At 35.1% G+C, this 12,550-nt stretch overlaps 1 protein-coding gene across 1 annotated transcript; it reads left to right on the top strand.

Annotated features, from left to right (window-relative positions):
• The first annotated feature begins 1,342 nt into the window (after positions 1-1,342).
• Positions 1,343-12,181, top strand: LOC144957937 (peroxisomal trans-2-enoyl-CoA reductase-like). The gene is made up of 8 exons (XM_078889496.1): positions 1,343-1,562; positions 3,814-3,950; positions 4,879-5,044; positions 6,185-6,266; positions 9,174-9,270; positions 9,763-9,870; positions 11,042-11,156; positions 11,963-12,181. Exons 1-8 carry the CDS (start codon positions 1,433-1,435, stop codon positions 12,055-12,057), a joined length of 930 nt encoding a protein of 309 aa, XP_078745622.1. The 5' UTR covers positions 1,343-1,432; the 3' UTR covers positions 12,058-12,181.
• Positions 12,182-12,550: the final 369 nt, after the last annotated feature.

The following is a 12,550-nucleotide window of genomic DNA, read 5'->3' as shown; positions in this document are numbered from 1 at the left end:
TGGTTTTTATTCTTTATTATTTTTTTTTTAGTATCATTTTTTTTATATTATTTTATCACAACAAATGAAACGAAAGTAAGAAACAAGGATAATTAATTACAATGAAGCCAAAATAAATAAATTTTAAAAATACCTGAGATTCCTTTAAAAGATAAGAACTAGTATAGTCCTAATCTGTTGATTCCAAAATTGAATCAAATGTGTGTTAACAAATAAAACAAAAAAATCAATGTAATTGAAAAATAAAAGAGGAAAATCTTTTGAAAAAAAGGTCATGTGAATGTAAATATGTAAGATCAAAATTGTATTACATCCAATTATCACTCAGTTCGGTTTCCATATTTTGTTGAAGCGGGTACCCGCTACCCGTCCCTTTTACTCGAGTACCCGGTTTAACTTTATTACCCGCGAGTACCCGCGGGTACCCGGGTACCCGCCCAGCACTACCTACTTGTAGGTTAACAGGGGTGAGAATAGCGAGAAGGGATGGCGGCTAGGCTAGGCTACCCTCCTTACCTGTAGGGTGAGAATAGCGAGAAGGGTGGCGGCTAGGCTAGGCTACCCTCCCTATCTGTAGGTTAACAGGGGTGAGAATAGCGAAAAGGGGTGGCGGCTAGGCTACCCTCCCTACCTGTAGGTCAACAGGGGTGAGAATAGCGAGAAGGGGCGACGACCTCTATTCTCATCCCGGGGGTGAGAGCTCGATCGCTTTTCTATTCTCATCCCGGGGGTGAGAATAGAGCCAGCGTTTTCAAAAACGAGAGCTGTTATATAAAGCATAGTATCCAGTAAACATGCCCAAAGCGCTTTATAGGGAAATGGAGGTCGGCCTAGTTATATCTTCAAAAACCAAGAATTGATCATGCAGTGACCATTGCGCGTTGCTCTTTTGATCGGACGGTCATCTATCATCTTGTTCTTTCCGCCAGACCTAACAGACCCAGCTATCTAATCGTTGCTAGATGAACAGAGGGGCAAAAAGAAAAGTACGACTTATTTATTATTCACATAATCATCCTCTCATTTCACATTGGTCTTAAGTGCCTTCTTAAACTTTAATCATATATTTTGTTAGTCAAGGGGACATAGCCCCTAATGTGTTTTTTTAAAGTAAGATTGAAGGTGTTCTTTCACTTTTTTTTCAATCATTTTTTGTTCCCGAGCTTCAAACTCAAAGCAGTAACATTCGCATTTGTTTATTAACGACTCGTTTATTATCTCTTTATTCTCATTTATTCATCCAGTGAAGAAATGCAAGGGATATAAATCGAAAAATACCCTATCAAATTTATGAAAACTGGACTAGCTTCCCTTGAATACAGGAAATTCCCGATTCTAGAGTGGAGTTGTGAAAACAAAACTAACACTAACAAGGGACTGGAACAACCTTTGGACTTCGCCTCCAAATTTTTCTTTGCAAAATTTCTTCAAAATGGCAGCCTCTACCAAAAATGTTGTTTCAAGTGTGTTTCGTTCAAACTTATTCAAAAACAAAGTTGCAATCGTCACTGGTGGTGGAACCGGTATTGGAAAAGGAATCACGAAAGAACTGCTTTACTTGGGTTTGTATTGATTGTTTTCAAAGCGAAAGTAGCAAGACCACACCCAAACACAATTTGCCCTGTGGTTTTTATAAAGAGCTAGAATAAACAAAGACTGTGTAGTGAGGGGGTTGTGCCTATGAAAGGGAGAGTGAGGGAGGAATCCTTCCTTTCAATTTCAAAGTAATAGAAATTAGCGGATCTATTTTGATATTGTTCAGAACAAAAATTGACGGGACAACAATCAACAATTGGGCTTTTTAAAATCGTTTAAACAAACATAGAAATAAAACATCTGACTGACAAATCATAGCTACAATTCAATAGAGTCGCTCGGCAGGGACTACTTCTTTTTGAAAGTGCCCATCTCCATCCAGGGCTTTTTTTTTAATCCTTTGCAACAAACAAAACGGCTACAATAGAGTCACTCAGCAGGGACCTCTTCTATTTGAAAGCGCATTTCTCCATCCAGGGATGCATGTAAATATATCAATTCTACATGCAGCTTTGAAATTGAAATAATTAAAATATTCCAGTCAAGCTCAAATTTTGATGAATGAAGTAGAGTAAGTGCAAAAAGAAAAAGAATGAAAGCAAGGAAAACTTTTTTTAAAAAATAGTTAACTAAAAAGTCACAGACTCTTGGAAGGCATTATATTCAGCTGTGAACTAAGTTACATGCTCCACATCATGAATACAATTCACAACTACACTCAAGCAAGGTTTCTTCAGACTCCTCGGGATATGCAAAAAAAAATTGAGGAAACCCTATCTTTCCACAACGAAGTAATATGGATGAGAGTTGGGGTGGGGGGGGGGGGGGGGGCATGGTCGTGGCTCAGCGGTATGGTCTTTGCTTCATGCCCAAAAAGTACCAAGTTCGACTATCTATTGAGCTAAATATATGACCTTGAGCAAGTCACCTCTCCCTAGCTCACTTCCCAGCAGTGCCACGATGCGGCTGACACCTTAGTTACTTAGTTAAGAATAATTCTTAAGACAAATGTCATATTGGAGATGAATAAAGGCAACTTTGTTATTTATTTACTAGGGAGATAACTTTATACATGACATGTTTCACGGGGTTGGAGTAGGAGAAAAGTGGAAATAACGCTGAAGCAATAAGAATAAGGTGAGAGGTGTCGGTAATGCGAAACGACGATGGTGTGTGTGAGTGGCTGAGTGTGTATCATACTGAAAACACACATCTGTAATGTTCTGTTGTTGCTGTGGATACACACAAAACACATTTACGTAACTGCCAATGTCACTTTTTTTAAAAATTCTAAAGCTTTACTTATTTTTTATTTTTTTTTTTTTGTTTTACATTGACAGGGTGAAATTAGTTCAAGGAAACTGTGCTCGAGGTATGATAGAAATTAGGAAAGGAATTATAACAAAGAATGGAAAAAAAATGCAAGTCATTTGAATGAGTTTGGGGAAACTGTGTGTTCAAGTAAACTGTCCCCTAGTGTTTGTAAATGACAGTCAACAACAAAAGAAAAAAAAGAGCACCCGATTAAATACATCAATAAGCGCTTTACCCATATCATCTACTACTGACACTTGGCCTACCCCCTCCCCCCCTCCCCCACTTTATATTATATCTGTGTGCTTGTCATAACTGAATTTCTGAGCTGAGTTTTAGCCATTTGGTCTTGGACTATTACAACTCCACGTCAGACCCACATATATAGTGGAAGCAGCAAAGAGTGAGGTGTTGAGCTAAAGTGTGCACTCTCTCTCTCTCTCTATTTCAAAGACCATCACTGGCTGTGGTTACTAATGTTTTGATTAAGCCAAAATGGACAAGGTCAATATGGCAGAGGTCGTGACATCACACCTTCCTCTCTTCCAGTTCAAAACTCCTTAGAAGTGTAGCAGAATGTATAGGCAGATTACGGGGCATAAAAGAGTAGGGATGGATGATCTTTATTGACAATCAGCATTTGTTCAAACTAGAAAATAAGATTACATCACTTTGAAACCAGGAGATAAGTTGCTCAAGTTATGTCTCCAGTCCTGTGGAAGACTAGTTTTTACTCTTCCAATGAGATTGCAACCAGTATTTTGACATCACACTTTTGTACCCTATTTTTACTACCTGTATTAAGTACAATCAGTCATTCGCTTGATAATGACAATGGTGATGATGATGATGATGATGATGATGATATTAATAAATGTATTTCTCATTCTCTCTATGATTAGGCCTATTTGTGCTATGATTTTTATCTAAAGCATTATTTTAATTAATTTTTTTTTCATCCAGGTTGCAATGTAATGATTGCATCTAGAAAAGCTGACAGACTGGAATCCTCTGCAAAAGAAATGAAAGCTTGGCTAGAGGAATGTAACAACCAAGCACAATTAGAGTTTATGACATGTAATATCCGAAAAGAGGATGAGGTTAGTATTATTGATCGTCTAAATTAAATGGATATTAACTCAGTAACTCGAGACACATCACAAACTTGTGTGTGATGCACTTTAAATCTCTATAACTCTTGTTTCTTTCATGCACAAAGTCTGTTTGTCATCTCCAATCGATTCCCAATCCCATTCAATTTGTGTATGTTGGTTTCTGTATTTAGAGTTATTTACAGTTTAAAAGTTTGTCTTGGAACTTTGACACATGACGCACTTTTTTTCTTTTCTTTTTTTTTTTTTTGTAGTTTATTTTTTTTGAAACCCCATGATACCACATTTAGCTTTATGAATGTCAAATTTTTAAAATGTAGCGTTTTCTTAACCATGGAAAAATTGGGTTTGGCATTTTGGCATTTTGAAGTTTTGAAAAAAAAAATTTGTATGTGTTGAGATTATCACAATTCCTGCAAAGATCAATTTTTTTTTTAATTTTCACAATATTTTTTTAAGGGTTAACATATAAATATATAAATTTACAATTATTGTATTTAATATATGAAAATATCATTTATTAATATAATCATGTTCTAATTTGAAAATGTTTTCGTGATTTTTATTATACAAATTTTTTAAAAGGTTTATTTTTTAATTACCGTCTTCAGGGGTTGTTAGCCCCTTAAAATCCATCTGAGGTGAGTTGAAATGTAAAGTGGAAACAGGTTTAATCGAAATAGTCTAAATGGATACATCCCACCCCCCCCCCCCCCCCCCCCCCCACCCCCATCCACAAAATAAAACAATTAAAAAAACTGAATTTTGTTGTTTACTTTTTATCTTTGTTATTGAATGCAAATTCCGGACTCTTCATTTTACTTTGCCTTTATTCAGATTGAGTTAGATCACAAAATCATTTTATACCATCACCTTTTTTCTCATCCTTTCTTCTACTTTCCTAAATTTCAACAAGGTAAAAAACCTGATGTCGACGACCATAAGTAAATTTGGCAAGTTGGATTACCTGGTAAACAACGGTGGTGGCCAGTTTCTCAGTCCAGCTGCCGACATCCGACTCAAGGGATGGAATGCTGTCGTCGAAACTAACTTGACTGGAACTTTTCTCATGTGCCGAGAAGGTATTAATATAATATTTCCCTAATTATTTGAAAATGGTTTTTAAAAATTATATCCTTCTATTTTGATTATTACCATTTCATTGGAAAATCTGTTTGTAAGAACAGTATATTTTCAAATCAATGTGAATGGATTTTTTTTTTTTGGAAGGGGGGGGGGGGGGTCAGTTTTTTAGTTATTTTTTTATTTCCTTTTTATTTTTTCAGACAAGAGAGATTCCCCAAGTTTTGTAAAGGCATAATCGCTCAGCGGTATGGTCTTTGCTTCGTACCCTAAAGGTACCAAGTTTGGCTACAAACGGCTTTGTGACCTTGAGCAAGTCACCTCGCCCTAGCTCACTTTGCGGCATTACACTGCGCCTGACACCTGGGTTGTTCCAATCTTCTCTTGGAATATTGATATACCCTAAAGACAAATTTACCCTTGGGGAAGAATAAAGAGAATCTTATTTATTTGTTTATTCATAAACAATACCAAAATTTAAAAAATCTGATTTCTGAAACCATTTTCTGTAGTTTATTTTTAATTTGTTAGTGAAGGCTTTTGTAAAATGATGTTAAGTGCTAAGCATCTGTAAAATCACTTTAAAATCACCATTATGAACGCGTCAAAGTGTGTTAATAAGCTTCTAGAAGCTGAGGACTGTAAAAAGTAATGAACAAAAATTTATTTTATATATATATATATATATATTATATATATATATATATAATATTATATATATATATATATATATATATATTATATATATATATATATATATTATATATATATATATATATATATATATATCATATGTATATATGTAACATTTGGAAAAAGAACAAAATAACAAACACTGAACGTTTTGGGCTCAAAACCCTTCTTCAGCCAATAACAAAAACTATAGAAACATTAATAGATCACTTAAATTCCATATAGACGATGTATTAATGTTTTGTTTTGTGTTGTTTTGTTTTTTTATTGTTGTTTTTGTTATTGGCTGAAGAAGAGTTATGAGCCTGAAATGTTCTGTGTTTTTTTTTTTTAGTTTTGTTGTTTTTTTTTTTGTATTTTTTTTTTTTTTTGTATTTTTTTTTGAAGCTGTTGTATTCATTTTTGCTCATTCCACAATGGACGTGATACGATTTAATATTCTCCAGCGTACGATCAGTGGATGAGAGAAAATGGAGGTGTCATTGTCAATATTATTGCTGATATGTGGAAAGGTTTTCCCATGATGAGGTGAGTAGCCATTTCAAGGCAAATTTCCAGTTTTACCACTCAAAGACACTAACAGTGGTGCCAACCCTCTATAAAAAAAGGTATATTCTTACATGATTTCGTTCATTATACATCAGTACCCATTTTGCTGAGGATCGTATGCACTATTTTATTTCTGTTATTTAAACATTTTAACTTTCATACACCCTTTGAGCGTACTTAAACCTGTTATCTGCATTTTTTGCGGCCGCAAATAGCAATTTGCGACCGCAAATATCTGGGCGATCCGCAAATTTTGGCAAATTTCACAAAATTGGCGAATCGTGGCAAATACTGGGAAAATTGGCAAATCGCGTGGCAAATGTTGGGGGAAAAAAAAGAAGCGAAAACAAAATAACGAAAAAAAAGTGCGAAATGTTGCAGCTTTGCCTGGGCCCAAACCAAGGGAAGCTACTCTCTACGGATAATGATCCTTTAAAATCTTTGTAACAACGCTATTCACTTTACATTGTGTAAATTAATAAAAGTAGCCTCTTTAAATTTAATAAATTGTCTTTTTTATATATTTTATTCTGTTTCGCATGTTAATTTTTACTGAAACGCTTAGTTCTCCTCGGCAAATTTTTTGGCAAATTTGGTCTTTTTGGCAAATTTCTTGGCAAATTTTGGGGGTTTCTTTGGGCAAATTTTGGCAAATTTTAGATCCCAATTTGGCAAAAAATGCAGATGACAGTTAAACTCTTTAATCTATTTCTTGATCCAGAAGTACATAGAGGGAGTTCAATATACTATTGTCTGGCTGTGTCACATAATGATAATAATAATAATAATAATAATATAATTATGATTGTCCAAAAAAACGACAATTTGTCATTTGTTTTACAATATTTTGAAATTTAAAATACAATACATAGATAGACAAAAATACATGAATGAAATAATAATATATAAACATCAAAATGATAAATGACATAAACATAAAAATCAGATTATCAAAGATTTATACATGGGTTCTGGAAGTCAGTATTATTTATATAGTCTATAGAGAGTGTTTTTTAAACTTAATTTAGATATCAGTTATAATATTTCTGCTCTGGTCTAATTGAATTGCCTATCGTCAGAATTAGCGCTAGTTATCGTGTTTTTCAGGATTGTACACATGCGATACTCCACTAGGAGGTTTACGCAGGACTTCACAGATACAGATAAGCATTTATTCAAAATCCTAATGTGCGGCTATGTGGTCTAGTGGTATGACACTTGCTTTTGGAATGGAAGGTCCTGGGTTCGAGCCTCGCTCAGCGCATAGTTGAGTCCTTGGAAAAGGCTCAGTACTCACATTCTTTCACTGTACTCAGGTGTAAAATGAGTACCTGGCCGTTAACGGCATTGTTTATGTCGGGGGGGGGGGGGATTGTTATTTCGCCTAACAGGCATCATGTCCCATTCTACATGTTTCGTGTTGCTGTTGGTCAGGGACCCCCTGTAAAGCGCTCTGGGCACGTTTGGTTAATATTTTGTTGTTTAAATAAAACTCAAAGTTTTTTGGGGTTTTTTTTACTCATTGTGGTTCTCAATTGTACACATTTTCATGGGCTCGGGTCGGCAGCACTGTGCTAACACTTTTGTGGAATGGCTTGGCAAACTTGATGCTTATATGAAGGTTTAGTTGGGGGTGCCAATAGCACAGTTGGTAAAGCACTCACTTCACACTCAGATGGACTGAGATTGATCAGGGTGCTGTTGTTGAAAGTTTATTTTTCCTGACCCCTCTGACCCCTCTGTCCACCCAGCAGCCAGTGAGTGATTGGCAGAAAGTACTTTGTGATAGACTAGTGTCCTATCCCAAGAATAGCAAGCAGTTGCTATTACTATTACCCGTTTTACAAATGTTACTATCTATGTTGTTTCCTGAAATAAGAATTGCTTGTGTTGGTTAAATGATTTTAGTCTGGTGTCTTGGAGTTCTAGCGCTATAGAAGTTTTCAGTATTATTATTATTATTATTATTATTATTATTATTATTATTATTATTATTATTATTATTATTATTATTGTTGTTGTTGGCCATGTAATCAAGTGAGTGTTTTTGGTTTGCTTTGGTTTATTGGTTTTCCTTATTTTTATCCGTCAATTGAAAATTTTAAGCAAATGTATAATTTCTATTGGCAATTGCCTAAAAATAAACCTTTGAATTGAATTAAACTATACTCAATGCCTTCATAAGGCTTCACCTTTGGCTATGTGGTCTTTTGGTATGACCCTCCCTTTCAGATCTCAAGATCTTTGGTTTGAGCCCCGTGCTGAGTGGTGCATAGTTTAGTCCTTGGAAAGGGCTCTTTACTTGCATTCTCTCACCATACTCAGGTGTAAAATGAGTACCTGGTCGTTAACAGTGTTGTCTCTGTCTGAAAAAATTGTAATATCACCTATCAGGCATCATGTCTTATCCTACATGTTATGTGTTGCTGTTGACCAGGGACCCTTTGTAAAGTCTGGGAGCATGTTTAGTGTATATTGCCCAATATAAAAGCTCAAGTTTTGTTTTTAATTTTTTCACCAGCAAGCTAAAAGGTAACAATTATCTTTCATTTCATACATTACAAGTTGCCTGTAAGGCATCCTCTTTTTTTTTTTTGTCCTACTACTTATACAATATCTGTCACTGTCTACTGCCAGGTACTCGTTCAAACCTGTTTTGAGTGGGGTAATATGTGCAAAGTGTCTTACCCAAAGATGCAATGTCAATTCCAGAGTTCTGTTATTATTGTCACCCGATTGGACTCTGACCATACTCAGCATTGTTTGAATTTATAAGAAGAAAAGACACTATACTGATGAGTCACCAATGGTAATCAATTCATTACAGATAAAATCATCAATGGTATGAATCTATATTCATTTTTTCTTCTTTCTTCTCATTCTTAGTCATACAGGTGCTGCAAGAGCAGGGGTGGATAACTTGACAAAGAGTCTGGCTATTGAGTGGGTGGAAAACGGTGTTCGCATCAATAGTGTGGCTCCTGTATGTTGGTGTTCTAATATTGTTATGAAAATATTATTGTCATCGCTACTACAATGATCATCCTCATAATCATTGTCATCATCATCATCAACATTTTCATTGTCATCATTATTGTTATCGTCATCATCATCATCATCATCATCATCATCATCATTATCATCATTTATTATAAGGAGCCAATTCCTATTCTTCCTCGTAATTTTTCTCTTTTTTAAAAAGCAGAAAGGGATGAAAAGAACTGTATTTTCATTATTATTATTATTATTATTATTATTATTATTATTATTATTATTATTATTATTATTATTATTATTATTATTATTATTATTATTATTATTATTATTGTATCACTCTGATGCTGTGACATCCAACTTTAAGGGCATAAATATAATTATCATTTTTTTTCTCATGTTTAATCGTATGACAAATAAAAATCCCCAAACTTAACAAAACTTAAAGAGGTTTCAATTCATTCCATGATTCTCCTCACAGGGTAGCTCTATCTACTCGGACACAGCAGCTGCCAACTATGGTGACGTTGCCATTTTTGACAGGATTAAAGAAACGGTACCCATGCATCGACTTGGTCGAGTGGAAGAGGTGAGGACACTTCAAACTCTGTACTATCCAATTTTGAAAGGCTGGTCTTTAAAAATTATTAGCAAAGTTTATTCCTTTTAAATTGTTGGGTTTTGGGGTTTGTTTCTTTTTTGTTTTGTTTTTCTTCAGTTGTTTTTTTTTTTTTTGGATGGGTTGTAATATTGTTTAGTCCATTCCAAACAAATGATCTTTTTGGAGATTTGCTATTTTGGTTGAGATCAATCTCCCAGGTGCAGTATTTTATGCCGTTTCAAAATAATTTTTTTTAAATGTGTAAATAAATAGATAAGATTCCTACACAGTCTAACTTTACAGTATCATTCACTCTGATATTTTACAAAATTGAAACTTAATTTTTTTTTTTTAATGTTTAAAGATGTTGAAGCTATTTAGCTTGTTTTTTACAATATACCAATCTGATGGCCCCTCTCATGCATTTTTAGGGCCTTTCTACATCAATTTTTTTTCTCAAATTTATTGATCCACATACTCATTCAAAATAAGTTAATCTGAGCAGCAATGTTTTAGGAATAGAGCTGACTAAGTTACAAGGTGTTACACGGCTTCAATGACGTAGCAAAACATTGTGTTGAATCAAAGTTTAGCATTCTCAGCATTTAAATTTGTGACAGTAATGAGAGAAAAATCTAGTCATGGAATGAAACGCCCTCCTTGTGTCAGATATTTGATACACATTATCCTGCTCGACTCAGGAGTTTCTGGTCAAAGGCAATCTTTAAAAGTGCTAGTACAAATGGAGATTTTACAAGTATCTTGTTGTTGTTGTTTTAATTGTTGACGTTGTTGTTGTTGTCGTTGTTGTTATTTTGCCTTTCATTCCTCCAAGAGGACACGATTTTGGCTGGGTGGGGTTCCTGACCTCCCATAGTGGGCAGGGAGGTACATACTGTGTCTTCTATCCCCTTGTATCTGTTTTCCAACATGCTTTCTGTCTTTGTCTTGGAATGAGATTACTTGGTTTTGTCCTGGTCCTGGCCAGATGCCCTGGCTGAGAGGGAAACACTCGAATGCATAGTTAGTTTTGGGAGATGACCATATGACCTGCTGGGAGGGCTAATAAAGCATTGTAGAAAACAATGAGCATGATAGAACATGTAAATGGACTTTATAAATGTGCATTTTTATTTAATTTTATTTCTTATCACACCAGATCTCCTCCACCGTGTGTTTTCTGCTGTCTCCAGCTGCCAGTTTCATCACTGGTGAGACAGTCAAAGTGGACGCAGGTCAGAGTTTGTATAGCTGTTCAACTTTTACCATTCCGAGTAAGTATTTCGAACTAAAATCAAGATTGGGTTTAGTTTTATGCCATCAGTGGCTAAATGGGATGATATTTAAAAGTAGTCCTTCATAGCCATCATGCTCTTAGAGCGGGATTATAACCCAGTTTTTACAGCATATAATGGACAATAGCAATCGCTTGCGACTTGATTGCCACATACCGATGTGATGAGAGGGGGGGCAGGGGGGGGGGGGCGCGTGGCTCAGCGGTTTGGTCTTTGATTCGTGCCCAAAAAGTACCAAGTTCGACTATCTATTGAGCCAAGTATATGACCTTGAGCAAGTCACCTTTCGCCTAGCTCACTTCCCAGCAGTGCCATGATGGGGCTGACACCTTAGTTACTTAGTTAAGAATAATTCTTAAGACAAATGTCATGTTGGAGATGAAGAAAGGCGACTTTGTTATTTATTTACTAGGGAGATAACTTTATACATGACATGTTTCACGGGGTTGGAGTAGGAGAAAAGTGGAAACATGGGTGACCATGATTGATCTCAGTCCCTGTGCATGTGAAGCGAGTGCTCTACCAACTGAACTATTAGAGCCCCCATTGGTATGACTTTCCAGTCTTATTTCAATAGTCAAGCAATGTTGGGTGACAGTGGTTGCAAAACCCTTCTTCAGCCAAAAACAAAAAAAACCAGTAAATGCGTTAACACATCACTTTGAATACAGACAGATTCTTAGTTAATTTATATGAGGAAGGAGAAAAAAACTTAAATTCCAAACATAAATACGTAATTTCGCTCAATATTTATTCTTTTCATTGTTTTATTTTTTTTCAATCAGAGCATGAGAATAGCCCAGCCTACACTTGGGAGGAAGACGTCAAAGAGAGAGAAAAACAGGAAGAGACAAATCCTGCTGCAAAATCAAAACTGTGATCGATGATTTTGAATAAAGAATAAGGAATGGATTGAATACAAAAGGGAAAACGTGCAAAGTCACATTCTGAGAGGGGCGGAGAGAGAGAGAGAGAGAGAGAGAGAGAGAGAGAGAGAGAGAGAGAGAGAGAGAGAGAGAGAGTGGGGGGGGGGGGGAAAGAAAGGAGTCAAATGAAAGAGAGATAGTCTAGTGTGTGTGTATGCTCACATGTATAGAAATGAAGCTATACACGTTTGCATTATTGTGATCTATTGAACATGTTGAATTGTGCCTGTGATTATATTAATTAGGCCACAATTTAATTATTATTGTAATTTTTATTACTTTATTGCCATTGGTATAATTATTATTTTTATTATTATTGTTGTTCTCATCATCATCATCATCATCATCATTATTATTATTATTATTATTATTTATTTATTTTTATTATTATTATTATTATTATTATATTATTATTATTATTATTATTATTATTATTATTATATCATG

This window comes from Berghia stephanieae, chromosome 12 (genome assembly GCF_034508935.2).
Source record: "Berghia stephanieae isolate SIO BIC M18660-M18661 chromosome 12, UCSD_Bste_1.3, whole genome shotgun sequence".
NCBI classification, from domain to species: Eukaryota; Metazoa; Mollusca; class Gastropoda; order Nudibranchia; family Aeolidiidae; genus Berghia; species Berghia stephanieae.
This window is presented reverse-complemented; position numbering and strand designations above follow the sequence as displayed.